At 45.5% G+C, this 20,963-nt stretch overlaps 1 protein-coding gene across 1 annotated transcript; it reads right to left on the bottom strand.

Moving 5' to 3' along the window:
- On the bottom strand, positions 1-20,354 carry DNAJB11 (DnaJ heat shock protein family (Hsp40) member B11). Its single transcript, XM_004591251.3, has 10 exons — positions 19,876-20,354; positions 16,631-16,787; positions 10,894-10,991; positions 8,705-8,837; positions 4,459-4,601; positions 3,904-3,986; positions 3,162-3,219; positions 1,679-1,790; positions 1,098-1,257; positions 1-442 (listed from the first exon to the last, which is right to left on the bottom strand). Exons 1-10 carry the CDS (start codon positions 19,941-19,943, stop codon positions 378-380), a joined length of 1,077 nt encoding a protein of 358 aa, XP_004591308.1. The 5' UTR covers positions 19,944-20,354; the 3' UTR covers positions 1-377.
- Between the last annotated feature and the right edge of the window lie 609 nt (positions 20,355-20,963).

The raw sequence follows: 20,963 nt of genomic DNA, 5'->3' as shown, positions 1-20,963 counted from the left end.
TCAAGAGAAAAATAACAACGAATGTATTTAAAAACAGACTTCTCCAGTTGGCATTTTCAGTGAGATAGCTAACAATGGACTCCGGCCCTCTCGACTGTGTTTCTTTTGCTTCTGGGGTCCTCTTGCAGCTTTACTTCTTGAAACTCGGGCGGCAGCACCAGACAGGAAATCCCCAAAGGGAGAGGTATTAGTAAACCATTTGCTGGTCACTCTTGTCTGAATGCAGACAGATTCTCATGCCCTCTTATGCAATCATGATGATTATTAGGAAAAAAAAACGACTTGTATATTGAAAATAAACACACACAAAAAACCCCCTGCAGAGAATAAATATCGCCGATTCACTTGTTTTTAACAAAGTCCAATTTTATTCACTCTTAGTATCCTTGGAGTCCGTTATATACCTTCTGCACTGATGCTTGTTTTAGTAGCTGTTTGATACCTGAAGAAAGAATGGACAGATGACCCCATTAGTGACAATGTGGCTTCCCTGGCATTGGTAGGGCGTGCTTTATGAAAAGACTCATAGATGACCTCATGGCAACCACGGGGCTGAGTTACACAACTAGCAATATCCAACTTCACTGGCTCTCCCCCGACACTCAGATGTGCGACCCAGACAATCGCTTGTCTCCTTCTGCCCTCTGGCCTTCATACCCACAAAGCGTTGTGAAAACCAGGAAAAAATTCATCACCTAAGTTTTCAGTTCCTTCTTTGTTCTCTTTTTGGTTTTTACCTCCATCACCATGTTAGTTTTTCACTATGAGTTCCCTAGTTGGGAGCTTTTATCAACCAGTCCTCACAGACGTGACTCCTGTAGGCTACTGCTGTGTGCCTCCCTTCCCTTTGAGCTTGGCCCGTTCTGCCTCATTCCCATTAAAACTTACCACTTCCCAGGTTTCAAAGCCTAGCTTACACAGCCTTTTTCACACAGTGACAGACGATTTTACAAAGTCTATTTCTATTCTAATGTTCCTCTAGTATTAATGGTCAGTGTCTCAAGTCACTCAAGGGTTTGGTTTTTTTGATGGCTGGCGCTCTCTCTCTCTCTCTCTCTCTCTCTCTCTCACACACACACACTTGGTATACCCCATACCTTCTCTTGTTTCCTCTGTTAACTGTTCTTTTGGGAAATCCACATCAAAAGTGATTATCAGAGAGCCCTTGATGTTGTTGTTGTCAAAGTTGGGGAGCCCTTCCCCTTTCTTCCATAGTTTGGCCCCTGGCCTGGTGATCTTATCCCGGGAAATATGCACCTGGAAAGCAGAACAGAATGGAGTAGAAGAGAACTGGTCCACTTGGAGTATGCTTCCCAGCTTCTGGTGGGCGCTTGTGCATGGCTAGTGTCACAGCTCAGCAGAGAAAGAATGAGAGGGCAAGGGAAGCAAGACAATGAGAGTCAAAGAGAAAAGGTTTTAAAAAGAAAAATCAAATACACGAGTAAGTGAAAAAGAGTGACGTTCTTGTCAGTGGAAACTGCAAGGATGAGACTGCCAAAGGCCGGTGACTTAAGAGTAGCTGGCAGGCCTGTGGCTGCCACTGCCTGCGAGCGGCTGGGGACTAAGGTGAGAAGGCAGGGCAAGTTCGTGAAGGGGGCTCCTTGTGGTTCTAAACGATTGAGATGGCCACCCAGGTGGAGGCTTTACAAAGACAAAACAGGCAGGTCAGTCCATTTACCTTATGACCATCCAAGTGAGTGATATCCATCTCAAAGCCAACCAGAGACTCAACCAGTGAGACTGTCACATTTGTGTACAAATCATCCCCTCTCCTTTCAAATATTGGATGCCTGAAAACAGATCAAAGTAAAAGTTATTAACTTCCATCTTTTTCTGGGAACAGTTAAAAATTGTTTGAAAAATCCTGGAGGAAGAACATCACTCTTTCAAAGGACAAGCATGTACTGGAGGAGGTGCCTTTGTGCAATATCTACCAACCAAGATGACCAAGTCATGTATCAGATGTGACCGTCAAGCAGCTTACAATCAGAAACTGCAGCGTGTAACTGGATAGTGGAAAAGAGAGAAAGACAAACACCTAGCAGTGGTAGCTGGGTGTGCCAGGGAGCTGGGCAACAGGAATGGGTCTGGAGTGGTTTCTGAGCTGGCCAGAGGCGCAGAGGCAGATGATGTGCGTCTAGGATAAGGCAATTCTGCAGAGGCAAGGCTGTGCGGAGGCACCAAGCTTGCTGAGGGAACAGCATAAGGTCCAGTTTCTTTGGGAAGTGTTAAGACAGATAGGGTCAGGAAGCAAGGCTGGGGGAAAAGTCCCAGGGACCACAGACTGTGGGGAGGGAAAGAGCTCAGGCAGTGAGGAGCGTCTCCCCACATTCTAGGGGTAACCCTGCTCCAACGAATCTTGACATCAGGGGAATCACTGACGTCCAAAGTGCTAACAAGAGAGAACAAGCAAGAAAGCCTGAGATTCAGACCAGAGAGGGTATACCTAAGAAGCCGTTGAACTTGACTGGACAATAAGATGCTGGACTCTATGTTTGGTATACGCTTGCAATGGGGGAATCTCAACTGAACTTGAGCTGTGTTCATGCAATAAGGTGGAGGAATCCACCATGGTGGGAGGGTTTGGGGAGGGGTGGGGAGAACCCAAGTACCTATGTAACTGTGTCACATAATACAATGTAATTAATGAAGAAAAAAAAAAATAAAACACACAAATCAGAAAAAAAAAAAAAAAAAAAAAGAAAAAGAAAAAAGCCTGAGACCCAGGCAGAATGATTGCTGGGGTAGTCCTCTGAGCTGAAAGAGAACATGAAAGAACAGATCTTTCTCCATAGGAGTTGCATATCTTACAGCAGAAGGTCTGTCCTATGACAAAATGCTTTCTTTCTTCATGGTGCCACAGCACCTCAGCTACAGTTTCAGTTCCCCTTGAACAGAATTATTTTTTGTTTCTCTTTCATAAGTTCTTACTTGTCTTACCCTTTTTTCCCCTTGTCACATCTCTTGGACTTGTTCTAAATAAACAAATAATCGGGGCTCAGTCTTGGAGTTTCCAAGTCCAAATTTTCAGTATTGCTTGAAAGTTACAAATAGTTAAGAAAAAAAAAGTTGTTAAGGGCAGAACGCCTGGATGTGCTCTACCATTAGATGCCTCTGGGAAGCAGAGGCCGAGGAGCAGCCCATAAAACCAGGTCACTTACTTGACAACCTTGATTCGGAACCGTAAGTCTCCAGGCTCCCCATCCACATGTGGCTCGCCTGTCAGAGCAAATGACAGCACAGTGTTAAGTCTCGCAAGCTGAACATCACAGATCTGCTTGGCAGCTCAGAGCCTTCTCTGAGGTCACAACCTGGGCACTGACTGTCCGGTTTATCTGTGAAGGGAAGAGCCTCCGCCCGGCTACAGAATGTCAGATCATTAGTAAAGATGAGATCACTTGTATCTCAGGCACGGTAATAAATAGCTTGACCTACTTCTCAAACAAACAATGATTCACTGATGTCCCAAACTTGAAGTCTGAAAGCTATTTTCCTTTTAGAGTTTAAAATTAAGTACATGTGCTACCGAAACCGGCACTTAGGAGTTTCAAAGTTAAAACCAGTGGTAAAATCTGAGAGTAAATCTCCTTTCACTGTCAAGGAAAAATGAATCCCTAAAGGTCCGGACACTTTGCATTCCTGATGAAACCTGGCCTACCTGACAGTAACGCTGGGCTACCTGACAGTAACTCTTGGTCATACTATCTGAAAGGTGGACGGTAACTCTGCTTCAGGTGATAAACCCTGGTGGTCAGGAAAGGCTTCCCACAGCTCCAAACTGGCTGAGGCATGCTGGGAATCTGACACACATGTACTCGGAGGCCATAAAGGTATGGGATGAGACGGGGTGAGAAGTATTCCTGGGTGGAGAGCAGAAAGTTACGAACAATATCAATATCCCACCTTCTCCGATAAAGGGGTATTCCATGCCATCTCTCACTCCAGGTTCTATCTCTACTTCCAGAGTTCGTTCTTCATTCACTAGTCTACGACAGAGAGAATTTTTAAAATGAGAAATGAAGAAACAAATGAAAACCCAGGATACAGATAAAGTGTTATCTATGCTATCAGGATCTTGGTAGGCCACAGTGTACCACTACACAACAAGGCCACCTGACATCCACTTACACCTTCCAAATGCCAACACTCAGGGCAAACTACAGTCTGGTACAGACACATAAAATTGCTCTACTATCCCAAGTGCGAAGAAAATGAAACCTTAACACTTATGAAGTAGATTAAGAAATAAAGTGCGCTGCTTAATACTTCAGAAGTGTTAAAGATGATACAAGTATTTAGAAGAAATAATTCTGGAAAGAAAAGTCCCTTTGTGTCCTATGCTTTGGTAGAACAGGTGGGGGGAGGGAGGAAGAGCCGAGTATGAACCACTGACGTCTCATTAGACAAAGGGGATGGGGCAAGTGCTCACGGGTGAAACCATGAAGGTGCTGCACTTACTTGACATTGGGGCACTCGTCGCAGACCACCTCCTGGGTCATCTGGAAGCGCCCTGGGCCCAGCTGGGTGGTCCGCATCTCTTGCCGACAGTTGCATTTCCGCTTGCCAGGAGCCTGCCTGGCCACAGGCTTGTTTCTAACTACCTGAGGAGTGCATAAACAACATCAGCTCCACTGACCCCGGTGGCCTCAGCCAAGCAGGGCCCCGCCCCAAGTAGGAAAGAAACAAAACACACTGAAATGACTCAAGTTCTAGCAATAAAAACGGAGAGGAGAGTAAGAAAGAAGAAAGGGTTGATGGTATCAGCATTTATAAGTCACTGAGCTGAGGTAGTTTATAGAAATACTATCTTTGGGCCCGGCATGATAGTGTAGCAGTTAAAGTCCTCGCTGTGCACGCACCAGCATCCCATATGGGCCGGGATCCCATATGGGCACTCGTTCTAATCCCGGCAGCCTCGCTTCCCATCCAACTCCCTGCTTATGGCCTGGGAAAGCAGTCGAGGATGGCCCAAAGCCTTGGGGCCCTGTACCCGCCTGGGAGACCCAGAAGAGCTCCTGGCTCCTGGCTTCGGATTGGCTCAGCTCCAGCTGTTGCGGCTGCTTGGGGAGTGAACCATCAGAGGGAAGATCTTCCTCTCTGTGTATCTGCCTTTCCAATAAAAATAAATAAAATCTTTAAAAAAAAAATGCTATCTTTGCTGAAATGTGAGCTTCATCCATGAAAAACAATCACGGCCTTACTTCCCTATCCCCCTGAACCTCTTTTTTTTTTTTTCTTTTCTTTTTTTTCTTTTTCTTTCTTTAACTGTAATTAACTATGAAAAGATTGTCAACAACAACACAATAAAATAGATTATAAAAAAAAAAAAAAAAAAAACCAATCACGGCCTTTAGAAGCTGGCATGCAGCGGCCACCTAATCCTAACGCAAAGGGCTCCTTGTTTTCAAGTAACTCAATCCCAGGCCATCTTCCAGGCCTATCTCCATTCAGACATTTGAACTCATAGCAGGACACACAGCCACTGCCTTGCAGCCAGTTGTACTCGGCCTGAGCCCTCTGGGCATGAGAAGTTAATACATATGAACAAAGGCATTCCCACATGCGCCTGCCCAATTAGCCAAATGCCTCGTCACAACATACATGCAGCATGATGACACCGAGGCATGGGAGGAGAGTCCCTTATAGACGAGCAGTGTATGAAAGTCCTGGTCAACAGAATCAGAACAATGACAGAAACCAGAGCAAACACTGAAGAGCGACCACTACTCCAAACAATGCTCTAAATACTTTCACATGTTTATATATTCACCGCGTGGTCACGGCACAACCTTAAGAGGCAGGTGACAAGCTCAAGGTCACATAACAAGCAGCAGGACCATAATTCTAAAACAAAGCAGACTAACTGAAAAGAACATGCTTCTAATCATACTAGCCCATCTCTTAGGGTAGTCTGTTTTAAAATTTGCATCTTATATTTTGATTAGATTATAAAAGACTTTTTTTCCCCTTCTTTTTTTTTTAGGGGCACATTCACTGTAAAAAGTAATATACCTGGGTATTTTTAAAAGCCCATGGAAAAATGGAATTAAAAGTCATTCATTTTTTTCTGCAAAAAAATTTTCAAATTCAATCATAGCTTTTTTCACAATACAAATTCTCCACAAACTTTTTAAGATCTATTGTATGGATGGCCTTAAAATATTTTGCACTGGGGACAAGTGTGGTGGCATAGCCAGTTAATCCTCTGCCTGTGGTGTGGGCATCCCCATAAGAGCACTGGTTCATGTCCCAGCTGTCCCACTTCTGATCCAGCTCTCTGATAATGGCCTGGGAAAGCAGTACGTGGTGGCTCAAGCCCTCAAGCCCTTGGGTCCCTGCACCCATGTGCGATACCTGAAAGGAAGTTTTTGGCTCCCACCTTCAGACTAGCCCAGCTCTGGCCTCAGAGGCTACTGGTAAGTGAACCAATGGATAAGAGACTTCTCTGTCTTTCCCTTTTCTTTTCTATAGTTCTTTCAAGTAAAATAAATAAGTATTAACAAAAAATATTTTGTGGGCCCAGCACGATAGTGTAGTGGTTAAATCCTTGCCTTGAATGCGCCAGGATCCCATATGGTCAGCAGCTCCACTTCCCATCCAGTTCCCTGCTTGTGGCCTGGGAAAGCAGTAAAGGATGGCCCAAAGCTTTGGGACCCTGCACCTGCCTGCGAGACCTGGAAGAAGCTCCTGGTTCCTGGCTTCGGACTGGCTCAGCTCCAGCCGTTGTGGCCGCTTGGGGAGTGAACCATTGGACGGAAAATATTCCTTTTTGTCTCTCTTCCTCTCTGTATATCTGCCTTTCCAATAAAAATAAATAAAAATCTTAAAAAAAAAATTACTTTGTACCAGGCCCAATGTGATAACCTAGTGGCTAAATTCTTGCCTTGCATATACCAGGATCCTGTTTGGGCACCAGTTTGTGTCCCAGCTGCTACACTTCTATTCCAACTCCTTGCTTGTGGCCTGGGAAAGCAGTCAAGGATGGCCCAAAGCCTTGGGACCCTGCACCCACGTGGGAGACCTGGAAGAAATTCCTTGCTTCGGATCATCTCAGCCACTTGGGGAGTGAACCAATGGATGGAAGATTTTTCTATGTCTCCTTCTTTCTGTAAATCTGCCTTTCCAATAAAAATAAATCTTTAAGAAAGAAAATCTCTCTCTTGCTCCCTCTCTGCCTTTCAAATAAAATGAAAATAAAAAGGAATTTTGTACCAAAATAAACTAATCTTTTAATTAAATTTCTAGGAGCTTGTAATATTTGTCTTTGAGTGAGAGGCAGACAGAGACACAAACAGCCAGAAAAAGAAGGGAAGACAATGCTGGAAAAGAAAGTTCCCATCCACTGGCTCACTCCAAACAATGGACAGGACTGGGTCAAGCTAAAGCCAGGAGCTGGGAACTGAATTCAGACCTTTCCTGTGGGTGGTAGGAACTCAACTTCCTGAGCAGAGCGCCACCGCTGCCTCCCAGGGTCTGCATCAGGAAGAAGCTGGACGGGAACAGAGCTGAGACTCAGTCAAGTCCTGCAGCTTGGGGCATGAAGGCTTGTCACTTGGCCAAATATCCACCACTCTATATGCCAAGTACTAGTGATACCTGAAGAACAAGGAGTCCAGAAGATGGGAGTGAATCAGGCTCATGGCACTTCCACCTAAATCACCTCTTCGATTTGTGGACAGCCTAACAAGATGTGATGCCCCTTCTTCCTGCCCTGCAGCCTGAATCGCAGTATTCCAAGCCAATCACATCGTCGTTGTCTAGTTCTCTCTCTCAAATGTCTAGAGAAAAGGTCCCAACTAAGAAGAAAACGCTTCCTGTCAAGACGACACACAGGCCTAGGCTGCTGGCTCCTGTAAGACCTTAGGAGAACTGGAAGAAAACATGGGTCCCAGGGATCAGTAACATGGATGCCACAAGAGCATCCCAGAAACAGCGTGTGCAGGGCAGTGATTACAACCTGGGCACCTGAACGCTGGAGAAGTAACAAGACACTGGCAAAACGCAGGTCAAGTTTTACATTGGCCTCTCTTGAACTGTTCAGGGACAGGTACTGTTGGCACCACTCTACAGAAAACAAAACTCCCTAGACACCAAAAAAATACATCATAAAAGCAAACAAAACACAGTCAAAACCACTCTGAGCAAAGGCTCAGCCCAACAGGCTCTGCGGGGACAGATAACTGTTGATGTCCATAGGGGATGAGTGCAGAGGCCGAAACCACAGAGACCTGAGGCGTGCAAGTGCCTGTTCCTCAACAAACCAGGGAGCACACGTTTGAAGAAAATGTATCAGAGAAAACAGATCAAGAACCTAAACGAGCATGGCGACACATGAGGTAAGGAAGACAAAGGGAAAATGGAATAGAGCAATAACAGACAGTCCCAGGGGACAATAAATGATAGCCCACTGTTATAAGCAAAAAGCCAAACCTTACTGTATTCAAACATACACAGAAAACATAAAAGAATTTAGGATGGCAAATGAACAATCAACCCAAAAGCCAGGATAGTGGTTAAGTCAGAAAGGAGGGGAGGCAATGGAATGAGAAACAGCCTGTAGGGGGCTCTTGGGCTGGATCAGCAATTCATGGAACAATATCGGTTTATCCTGATCCAAGGATTATGATGATCTCAGTTCTGGACATCTGACCATTCTTTTTAGGTACACAGAAACTTCTCAGATTCAAAGTCATTATGAACTTACTTCCACAAAGTTTCCTGCATATACTTCTTCCAAAGTGACTTCTAGATCTACAATAATATCACTTCCTCTTGGAATATTTCTGTCTTGTTGACGAGGGGTTCCTCCAAACATGAAACCAAAATCTCCAAAGAAGCTGCGGACAAGTACAAAACCATCAAGAAAGACAGTCAGAGTAGGTGTCTCAAAATGCCTCACATTTCTTCACATTGTTAAATCATCCATAGTTTCCAAACAACATACTGCACGATTTTTGGGACATTTTTAATGCACTGGAATCACACATTGCAATTTTTAATCTACACAATATCAGCTACATTGCTCTCTACCCGCCCCCCCAACACACACCACATTTTAACACAATCTGGCCCATACACACAATAAAGTATTTACTGTCCATAAATCCAATGTGGAACTTAATTGATTAGATACTGAGGACAATCTAGACGTAGTGGACCTACTGAGAACAAGTATAGTACATAGAAACTCATATAAAATTAATGGTTCACGGTTGGTGTTAGTAGCAATAATTTTGAATGTATAACTAATGTTCACTTAGCATGCTTTTTCAAGAAATTATCTTTGATGAAAGTAGCAACTACTCTTTGGTATTAAGTATTAAAAAATTTTAGTCTCCTGATAAGTTTAAAAATTGTTACTCTTCAGCCTAGTGCAGTAGTCTGGTGGTTAAAGTCCTTGCCTTGCACACCCTGGGATCCCATATGGGTGCCAGTTCTAGTCCCAGGAGTTTCACTGCCCATCCAGCTCCCTGCTTGTGGCCTGGGAAAGCAGTCAAGGATGGCCCAAAGCCTTGGGACCCTGCACCCATGTGGGAGACCTGGAGGAGGTTCCTGACTCCTGGTTTCGGGTTGGCGCAGCTCAGGCCGTTGTGGTTGCTTGGGGAGTGAATCATCGGACAGAAGATCTTCCTTTCTGTCTCTCCTCCTCTCTGTATATCTGACTTTCCAATAAAAATAAAATAAATCTTAAAGAAAAAAATAGGAGGGAAGACAGGGTGATGTGGTGGGAGCAGCTTTTTTTTTCTTTCTGGCATTCCTAGATATCACCATGAACAGCCAAGGAGAACAGGTAATTACATGGTAGGCCACAACAACCCTTAGTCCTGCTAGAGAAAAAAAACCAGCCTAACCATCTGACTTCTGTATAAACAACTTGGCAAGTCCTACCATCCCTGTCTCCCCCACACACCACTGTGTACAGCAGTGACTCTTCTTCCTTCTGGAGCAGGTTTCACAGAACTCTTTGAGGATCTAAAGAAGGCAATGGAATTTCTCTCCATAAAAATGCGATTCAAGCAGTTTTGTGTAAAACTTCAGATCTGAACCCCCAGATTAAGATCTCCTGGTACAGGCACCACCACACAAAAAGTGCCTGGGGAAGTTTAGTATTCCAGGCACCAGGCACCAGGCACCAGGCCTCGGAAAGCTGCACATGCCAGCAGATGAAGCGACTCTACTGCAATTCCTTCCCTCGATGCTTGTGCTCGTGAGCATTCCCTTCTGACAGGATGAAAAAGGCCGCTGTTGGGTCCAGCGGCGTGGCCTAGCAGCTAAAGTCCTTGCCTTGGGCGACCAGGATCCCATATGGGCGCTGGTTCTGGTCCCGGCAGCTCCACTTCCCATCCAACTCCCTGCTTGTGGCCTGAGAAAACAGCCGAGGACGGCCCAATGCTTTGGGACCCTGCAAACGCGTGGGAGACCCGGAGGAGGTTCCTGGTTCCCGGCTTTTGGATCGGAGCATCACCGGCCACTGCGCTCACTTGGGGAGTGAATCATCGGACGGAAGATCTTCCTCCGTGTATATCTGACTTTGTGATAAAAATAAATAAATCTTTTTTAAAAAAAAAAAAAAGAAAAAGGCTGTTCTGGCTAATGGAAAGGGAACTTTTTTCTTTCTTTCTGGTTATCAAAGTACTTTTGGCTTAGTGTTTGCAGATTCCGTGATAGCAAGCAGCTGAGGCTGGACTGGCTTTAGCGCCATCACCCAGGACTGTGAGAGCTGCTTTAAGTTACGGTTGGCTTTTCAGTGCCATCTCTCTGATGAAGCTTCTTAAAATGCTGAATGCCCCCAAGCAAGATGATAACTCAGTGTGTAGTGCACTATTTTTTAAAATACTCACTAAATGATCCATTCTCAAACACCAATACTTGGCAAAGGGGCAAACTACTTACTGCGAAAAAATGTCTCCATGGGAGCTCTGGTGACCATCTTTCAGGCCTTCTTCACCATAGGTGTCATATTGCTTCCGCTTCTCACTGTCTGACAGGACCTGGGATAAAATCCAGCAAACCATAATCAGGTTCCAGTGCTCAGTTAAGATGCACTCAAATGGGGCTCAGTGGCATGGCCTAGCGGCTAAAGTCCTCGCCTTGAACACGCCAGGATCCCATATGGTTGCCGGTTCTAATCCCGGCAGCCCTGCTTCCCATCCAGCTCCCTGCTTGTGGCCTGGGAAGGCAGTCGAGGATGGCCCAAAGCCTTTTGACCCTTGCCCACGTGGGAGACCCGGAAGAGGTTCCTGGTTCCCGGCTTTTGGATCAGCGTAGCTCCAGCCGTTGCGGCTCACTTGGGGAGTGAATCATCGGAGGGAAGATTTTCCTCTCTGTCTCTCCTCCTCTCTGTATATCTAACTTTGTAATAAAAATAAATAAATCTTAAAAAAAAAAAGATGTACTCAAATGGCATGTTTTCGTTTTTTTTTTCCCCCCAAACTCTGGTACTGTATCTAACATGTCAGGGAAATGCTGTTCTCACTATTCGTGGTATAAAGCCCTCTTTTCATGTTATTTTCCCTAACAAAGTATTGATATGCTGTACATTGCACATGTTTTCAGCTTAATGGTAATCAAACCTCCCCAAGGCACATAAACCTCATGTCTGAGATTAGAGATGTGGCTGTGAAAGTCAGGATGGAAGCAGGGGGAACGGATTCCCCAGACCGACTTCCGGTGTCGTCTGAATCCAGTTTGTGGATCCGTGCTAGATTATCTAACCTACTAACCAGGATGTGACCGTGACAGCTTGTCATCAGTAACAGAAGCATTAGATCAGGACAATCTTAAAGCAGGGCACCCTGTGCCCACCCCCCACAGACAGAGCCTGACAATCAAGGGGATCAGAGGACAGTCGCCCTCCAGAACAGGTTTACATTCTGTATGTTCATTTTGGTATTGGTAGAAACCCGTTTCTGAAACAATGCTGTCTGCTTTTTTCATGTGTGTGCTTAAATTCAGTGTCCAAAGTCTGAATCTACAAAATAAGAAACACTCCTCAATGAAAGTTGCTGAAGGATAATTTTACTACTTCAGAAGAATTTTTGAAGTTTTAGTAAGCAGTTTTAGAAAACTATATTTCTCACTGGTGGCTTTAAGCCTTCTCATAGAGTCTGCTCTTTCTATGTTACAAAATAAGCTTCCATACTCTAAAATTTGCACATTATATATACCTTTGGAAAAAATTTTTAAGCCTTTCTTTATAAATTTTACCTAGACAAGACTAAAGGAGAAAGCTATTCTAAAGCCTGGCGGAGTGGCCTAGTGGCTAAAGTCCTCGCCTTGAACGCGCCAGGATACCATATGGGCGCCAGTTCTAATCCTGGCAGCCCCACTTTCCATTCAGCTCCCAGCTTGTGGCCTGGGAAAGCAGTCAAGGACGGCCCAAAGATTTGGGACCCTGTACCCATGTGGGAGACCTGGAGGAAGTTCCTGGCTCCTGGCTTTAGATCAGCGCAGCTCAAGCCTTTGAGGTCACTTGGGGAGTGAATCATCGGACAGAAGATCTTCCTCTCTGTCTCTCCTCCTCTATGTATATCTGTCTTTCCAATAAAAATAAATAAATATAAAAAGAGAGAGAGAGAAAGCTATTCTAAATCTATATTCATGGTCATCCAGGTAGAGAAAGGATGGGGGTAGACAGGGCTTGTTGACTCACAGGAGAGGAAGATTTGAATAGCATCAAAGAAAATATTTTTGGCCTAGGGCTTGAACTCTGTTTAAGGAGCCAGAACAAAATTTCTATCAAGATAAGAAATATTTACAAGGATAAATAAAAAATTCAGTGTACAGGAGAATGACTATTCTTGAAAGCAGACACCAATAGACTGCTCTAGAGGCGACCAGTACTTGACTAAAGCCACTAGGAGATCAGGTGGGAAAAAAGAATGTTTTGGTAAGTCCTAAGAAGACAGGCACTGGGGGGAGATACAATGAGTACAGTTAATTTCAAAAACCCAAGCAAATTCTTATTATTATACAATGTGGGTTCAAATATTTCCACTTTATTTCTCTGATCTTGCTTTGGCAATGAAACAAACACTGTATCTGGGTTTATTAAAAAAAAAAATCTTTTGGGCCCGGCGGCGTGGCCTAGCGGCTAAAGTCCTCGCCTTGAAAGCCCCGGGATCCCATATGGGCGCCGGTTCTAATCCCGGCAGCTCCACTTCCCATCCAGCTCCCTGCTTGTAGCCTGGGAAAGCAGTTGAGGACGGCCCAAGGCTTTGGGACCCTGCACCCGCGTGGGAGACCTGGAAGAGGTTCCTGGTTCCCGGCATCGGATCGGCGCGCACCGGCCCGTTGTGGCTCACTTGGGGAGTGAATCATCGGACGGAAGATCTTTCTCTCTGTCTCTCCTCCTCTCTGTATATCCGGCTTTCCAATAACAATAAAATCTTTAAAAAAAAAAATCTTTTTTAAATTTTGAAAGAAAGACCAGTTTTCAGTTGGCTTCTTTTTGGACATCAACAGCTTCTGTCACAACCTTCTCAAAATTATGCTTAAAGTCACTTATTGTTCACTCCCTCCTCACTTTGTTTCAGAAGTGCAATTTTATTCTATGGCCTTAGAAACTATTTTTCCATAGAAAAAAGAAAGTCATCTTTAGTTAACAATTTGCAGATTCTTAACCAATTAAAATGGCACCAGTAACCCCAGATCAGTCGTAGAAAACCAATGTGTATTCCCAGAGACTCATCACACCGCCCTGGGATTCTGATTTGTAAACACACATTTATCTGAGGCTACAGGCAATTAAGCTTGAATGATACAAAGGAAAGAATAAAATCTGGACTAGCGACCAGAATGCTAGTTAATGAGTTGCAGCTTCCTCAATGCTCTACACAGAGAACGTGATAAATTCTTCAGAGACCAAGCTGATTCAGCTTCCCTACAAGATATTTCTGAGAACTTGGCTCCTAGCAAACAGAAAACTGATGAGAAACAGAGTTAAGAAATATGGAATCCATATAAACAGCAAGAAGTCAAACGGTGTGCAGAACTTGCGAGGGCCATCAACCCTTGCCAGGTTAAGCCTACTGTCCTAACTGCTCCCCAAGGGTGTGAAGGACGGCAGTAGGGCCTGTCTGCTCTACGTCACGGCTTCAGCTCAGTGGTTCCTCAGTAGTGGGGAATGTCTAGCCCACAGGCTGCACAAGGCCTGTGACACCATGAGGTCTGACTCTGTCAGCTGGAACTCAACATTCAATAAAATCTATAGCAGTCTAATTTTTAAGTTAGTAATCTTGTGTGGCCTGTGAACAGTGTTATAAGGTTTTGGGATCCCTTCCTATTTTTTTTTTTTTAAACAATGTTTATTGAATTATTTGAAAGCCAGAGTGGCAGAAAGAGAGACAGAGAAAGAAAAAAAGAAGAGAAAGACCTTCCACCTGCCACAGCAGCCAGGCCTTGGCCAAGTTAAAGCCATGAGAGGAAGCTTATTTGAGCTTTCCAGACAGGTAACGGGACCAAGAAACAGGGCCATCTTCTACTGTCTCCTAGGTATATTACAGGAATCTGGATGGGAAGTGGAGAAGTCAGAACATTGGCATTGCAGGGGCAGCTTGACCTGCTGTTCCATAGTACCATGCTCCCTTCCTTTGGAGTTCTTTGTATTGCTAAAATAGGTTTTAGGGGGATGTGCTTTCAACCTTCTCAACAACAACTTAAACTTGAATTCAAAGAGTTTTAGCTTCAGTTTATGACTTTAGGAGTTGTTTTTTTTTTTTTTTTTTTTTGGTGTGGTCTTTTAAAAAATGAGAATAAAGATTTGCCCAGCTCCTCCATACTTCATCCATACTTCAGTGTTCTAATGAAGATTAAGTAAGATGAAACACATGACAATGTTTTGACCTCTAGATTAGAGGTGGAAAATTCAAATAAACTGAATTTTGTTTGATCTGCATACAGAAAACCAAAAACCAAACAAAAAAAATTAGGGGTTGGCATGCAGGTTAAGGCACTATCTGCAACACCTCCATCCTATGACACAGTCTCCGTCTGAGTCCCAGCTGCTTCACTTCCAACCAGCGCTGCTAACGTGCCTGGGAAAACAACAGATGATGGCCCAGGCACCTGGGTCCCCGCCACCTGTGGCGAAACTGGTTTCTGGTTTCAACTTAGACTACTTGTGAGTTGTGGTTACTGTGGCCACCTGAGCAATGAACTAGTCTCTATTCACTCTGTCACTCTGCTTTTCAAAGAAGCACTAACACCCCCCCCACACATCAAAAGCAGTTTTAATCAAAGTTTTAGGTTTTTCTTGTAAAAAAGTTACATTTGGTAATATAGAGTTTGCATGTGTAGGTAGCAAAAACTGGCTGGGTTGAGTAAGTTCTTTTTCCCCATATTTTCACAACAATACATTTCTTCATAAGGAATTACAATTCCATCAGTCTGCTATTTAAGTGTGCCGGGACACTGCTGGTACAGACAATGACAGTCCATCATCCCATTGTCTAGATATGTCCAACAGTTTCATTGGGAGTCCATCTTTTGTTTGGAAGTAGGGATGTATGTTGGTTGCATCTGGATATGGTAGTCTCCACTACACCACTATACATTCTAATTTGCATGATGGTTTCCTTTTCTTAGAGAGAACATATGATATTTGTCTTTTGGGGATTGACTTATTTCACTAGCTGGGACCATCTAGTTGCAAATGCTATAATTTCATTCTTTTTTTTTTTTTTTTTTAAGATTTTATTATTATTGGAAAGCCGGATATACAGAGAGGAGGAGAGACAGAGAGGAAGATCCTCCATCCAACGTTTCACTCCCCAAGTGAGCCACAACGGGCCGGAGCGCGCCAATCTGATGCTGGGAACCTGGAACCTCTTCCGGGTCTCCCACACGGGTGCAGGGTCCCAAAGCTTTGGGCTGTCCCCGACTGCTTTCCCAGGCCACAAGCAGGGAGCTGGATGGGAAGTGGAGCTGCCGGGATAAGAACCGGCGCCCATATGGGATCCCGGGGCTTTCAAGGCGAGGACTTTAGCCGCTAGGCCACACCGCCGGGCCCAATTTCATTCTTTTTAATGGCTAAATAATATTCCATGGAGTAGATGTACCACAGTTTCTTTAACCACTCCTCTTTGGATGCACATCTGGATTGCTTCCATGTCTTTGCTATTGTAGATTGTGCTGCTGTAAGTATAGGATTACAGATCCTCTTCTCATATGCAGGTTTAGGTTGAGTACTTCTACTCCCTTGAAATGGGTTAAAAAGCTTTATCTGGGCACAGTCTTATCAAACCCTATTGCTCCCAATGGCCACAGGATATTCCTGGTGCTGTGCTGCCTTTCTCTTGCCCGCACACCCTTTCTGTTCCTTACAGCACAGGCCTTTGCAGCTCTCACTTAGGATTTGTTTCTCTATCTGGCTCTGGATCCCAGAGGCACTGGTGGATAGACTGATCAGTTCATCTACTTATTAATCCTTACATTTTACTTACAATCATTCATTCTTTGTAAACATCATTCTCCTTTTTAAAGTAAACGTTAACATGAAAAAGGTGGGGAATGGCATCTACTAACATGAATGTGAAATCCATTATCACTTTTATCTGCTAAGTTGAAACAGAAGTGACCCAAAGGGAGTGTTTCTGTTAGGTAGTCTTACTGCTCTTTCTTCCTAACTTACCTCATAGGCTGCACCAAGATCTTGGAACTTCTCCTGGGCTCGAGGATCATCAGGGTTCCGATCAGGATGAAGTTGCAGGGCTAGTTTCCTGTAGGCCTTCTTAATATCCTTTATTGAGGCACTTCGAGGTACCCCCAAAATCTTATAAAAATCACGTCTGAGAGGCATGAAAGAGAATACTTTGTTACACAGGTATTCTGTGGATAGTGGAGTCCACAATGTCAAGCCTTCCCTACAGAGCTGCTAAAGTCTACCTAGAAACCTCTGTCTCAGCAAGCACATGGCAGGAACTGTGAGAAAAGACCAAGATCTATGGAACACCTTGCTAAGGCCTGTCTAGAATCAAACCCACTGGAAAGAGGAACTTGATGAGAAATAGTAATGCAAAGGTACACTAAGACCAGAATAAACTTTCAGGGGTCACATCTGGTTCATGGAAAAGATGAATGGGGCCTGGCGCAGTAGCCTAGCGGCTAAAATCTTTACCTTGCATCAGGATCCCATATGGGTGCTGGTTCATATCCCCGCTGCTCCACTTCCCATCCAGCTCCCTGCTTGTGGCCTGGGAAAGCAGTCGATGATGGTCCAAAGCCTTGGGACCCTGCACCCGCATGGGAGACCTGGAAGAGGCTCTGGACTCCTGGCTTTAGATCAGCATTAGCCATTACATCTACTTGGGGAGTGAACCAGCAGATGGCAGATCTTTTTCTCTGTCTCTCCTTCTCTCTATAAATCTGACCTTCCAATTAAAAAAATCTTAAAAATGAAATGAATAAAAATGCTCAAAAGGAGTCAACTCCTTCTTCTAATCTTTTGAGCCATGAGAATTTATTCTGAAAATGCATTCTTCATCAGGAATGCCAAATTATTCACAACAGAGACACTGACTTAGTAATGTAACTGCACTGATTTAATTAAAACATTTACTCGTGAGACAGAAAAAGAGAGCAAGTGTTCCCATCTGCTGGATCTCCATTCACATGCATGCCAACAGCTGAAGCTGAGCCAGGGCTGTGGCCACTGTCCACTGCCTTCCACGGTTCATCTTGGAACCGCTATCTGGAGTCAGACATTAGACTCAAATAATACCATACAGAGGAGGGCTTTGTAACTACTAAGTCAAATGCCTACTCCCTACTAGCAATGTTAGGGGCCAGCATTTTGGTGCAGTGTGTTAAGCTGCCAAGAGCAACACTGGTATCCCATATCTGAGCACCCACATGGGAGACCCAGATGAATCGTCAGGCTCCTGGCTTCGGTTTGACCAGTCCAGGTTATTGTGCCCATTTAGAAAGTGAGCTAGTAAATGAAGATCTCCCTCTCTTTCTCGCTCTGCCATTCAAATAAACCAATCAATCCTCTACAAAAAAAGAGAGAGGTAATTTAAACATGAATCAGGAAAAATGCATCAAGATACCAAGATCCTAATGATACATGACAGAACATTAAAACTCTTGATCACAGGTCAGGGAAAAATAATTTAATTATTTTACACATTAGTTTTTAAAAGTCATCATCCACAAGGGTTTCTGAGTCTTAAGGCCATTCTTCTTCCAATCTCAAAATCTATACTTAATACCTCTTAAAAATAAGATCAAAAGGAAAAATAAAGCTAATGCCAAAATGACTAAGTGTATAAAGAGTGAGGTATACTTAGAAAATACTTGATATAAAATAGTTAAGTGATAGCCTGGAAAAATGCAGGAAAAGGATGGTTGATACAGCTCACTGTTAACATTCTAGCTCATTTAAAAATAAGATTTTATTTTGTATTGGAAATGCAGATTTTACAGAGAGAATGATAGGGATTGAGAGGGACTGCCCATCTGCTGGTTCACTCCCCAAATGGCAGCAATGGCCAGAGCTGAGCTGGTCTGAAGCCAAGGGCCAGAAGTTTCTTTCAGGTCTCCCATGGGGTGCAGGAGCCCAAGGACTTAGGCCATCCTCCATTGCTTTCCCAGGTTATAAGCAGAGAGCTGAAGGGAAGTGAAGCAGCTAGGAGTAGAACCTGACTCTTACAGGGTGCAGATGTCACAGGATGGAGAATCAGCTTGTTGCCCCATCGTCCCAGCCCCAACATTGTAGTTCTTAAGAGAAGCTACCAATAACCAAAGCTTACAGGTCTTAAGAGATGTGTTTACAACCAACCAACCAACATTGAAAGCTCCAGTATTAACAATATTTATACTAATGTCTTTATTAAACAATTTAGGATACTTGCTGCTTAAGAATAAGAATTACTAAAACATACTAGGAAAATAATCGGATAGCATTATCTAGACGTTAATTATCAGAAATTCAAGCTGTTAAAAAAAAAAAAACAGTGTTTAAATGTATATGCACAGGAAAAAAAAATCTTGAGAGTAAGAAGCGCTTAAAAATTCTCAGTCCTGCTAGGCTGTACCACCCCATTTAGAACAACCTGTAAATTGCTAGAAAAACCGAGGAGTATACTCCTTGCTTTCCTGGGCCAGCAGGCTGTAGGGACCACAGCTCTGAAAGCCGGAGAGGAGCCTGCGGGGCTCACCTGCTCCTACTCTACGCGGAGGGGCAGCTCGGGATTATTCTCATGTGGAACATGAGAGGAGTTACAGGGTTCCTTTAGGGTTAAGGAATTCATGGAGTGAGAGGGGAGGCTAGAATGAATACCACTTTACTACTAGTTGGGGAACTTCATAAGACAAGTTACCTTCCCAAGAATGTACCATGGAGAGACAGCGGGCACGACGACAGCTTGGACTCAATGCAAGGGCTCTTTAAGAGGCTCTTTCTGCTACCTTGACCCCAATTTCCTCCAGCCCCTGTCTGCATGGCTTTCCCACCTGCTCTTCCCACTTGGTCTGGCATCAGCACCCGGTCACTTCCATGCCCGCCTGCCCCTGGTTCCTCGCAGGCTCAGCAAGCACTGCAGCGTCCATCCTCTTACCCTCTGCGGGGCCCGGCGCCCCCTTTTACCGCGGCACCACGTGACACTACATCCGCTCACGACCCCCTCTTTCCCTCAACTCCCTCCGCTCCTCCACTCCCAGCTCCTGTCTCGGGCACAGCATCCAACTCCCACTTCTCTGGGCCAACTGAGCTCTGTAGGCCTGTGGTTCGAAGGCCCGCTCGCCCGGGTCACCCGCAGCTCTCCTCCCACCCCCATCGCTGTCCCACAGCGAGGTCCTCTCTGCTCTCCCGGGGGTCTTCCCGCCGCCTCTCGCCGGCAAAGCCTGACTCCGTCCCGCCCGGAGCCCGTTCCTCACCCGGCGATCACGGCCCCGAGGAGGTACAGCAGCAACAGGCAGAAGGTGCCCAGGTTCTGCGGGGCCATGGCTCCTCGATGCCGGTCTCTGGTCGGAGCTCTCGGCACCGCTCCCTCCGCCGCCGCGTTGGACACCGGCCCACCCGGCCTTGGGGGGCCGCCTCACGCCGGGGGCCCGCTCACTCGGCCCGCGGACACAGCTGCCGCGTCCCCTTCACCGGGACCACTTCCCGGGAGTCCGAGTCCCGGTGAGAGAAGCCCCCGGCGGCGACAGCCAATCGCGACCCGGGACATCACACGCGGCCGGGGCCTCGGAGCCAATCAGCACAGTACACTTCATCTCCGAGGCGGCGCGCTCAGCCAGTTACGCTTCGGCACTGCAGCCGCAGCTCCCGGCCAATTAGGAGCGGCAACGTCAGACGGTCGCGCCGCCGCTTCAACACTCTCAAGCCCGGCTCCCCCGGGTGGTAGAAATCACGTTCAAGGCTGAGGGTGATGCCAGGGGGCAGGTCCTCCTCGCCCGGCGCCTCAGATTTCTCACAATCACAAGACGTCTCCGCCAGCCCTGGCCAATCACGGGAGGAAGATTTTATCCCGGTGACGAAGTCACGGAATTTCATTCACGGGGAGCTGTGGGCAGGAGCTGAGGGACTGCGGCGGCACGGCCTCGGACCCGGACTCTGCGGAGCTGTTGCTGTGTGCTCTCCTAGCAACCCCGAAGGTCGTCCCGGGTTCGTAGACGCGCAGCGGCCCTGAAGGCCGACTTAATCTAAGCTTGGACTCGCCATCCTTCCCCACTGCAGCCTGAACCCAGTTTCTTAATGAACAAAAGAGGCAAAAAACCAAAACCAAAACCAAAACCCACTCACGAACAGTGATGTGCCTTTTTACCAGGAAGATTGTAAAGCGGCTGGCCCACTATGAGCAGAAACTTATTAACGAGCCGAATTCTTTGAATTCGCCCCACTTCCTCCTAGTTTTGACCATCGCAGTAAAATGCACCACCTTGTCCAGCAAAAATTAAGAGACCCGATTCCTTTCTCACAATACTGATCTGTGGCCCCATTATTATCCTCAAATACCGCCAAC

This window comes from Ochotona princeps, chromosome 3 (assembly GCF_030435755.1).
Source record: "Ochotona princeps isolate mOchPri1 chromosome 3, mOchPri1.hap1, whole genome shotgun sequence".
In the NCBI taxonomy this organism is placed as follows: domain Eukaryota; kingdom Metazoa; phylum Chordata; class Mammalia; order Lagomorpha; family Ochotonidae; genus Ochotona; species Ochotona princeps.
This window is presented reverse-complemented; position numbering and strand designations above follow the sequence as displayed.

Coding starts and splice junctions, on each gene's coding strand:
- DNAJB11 (XM_004591251.3), bottom strand. CDS start 19,943: ATGGCCCCGCAGAACCTGGGCACCTTCTGCCTGTTGCTGCTGTACCTC. Junction 4,602..8,704: donor ATGCAGGAAACTTTGTGGAA/GTAAGTTCATAA, acceptor TGCACTCCTCAG/GTAGTTAGAAACAAGCCTGT. Junction 1,791..3,161: donor TTCCGAATCAAGGTTGTCAA/GTAAGTGACCTG, acceptor ATCTGTTTTCAG/GCATCCAATATTTGAAAGGA.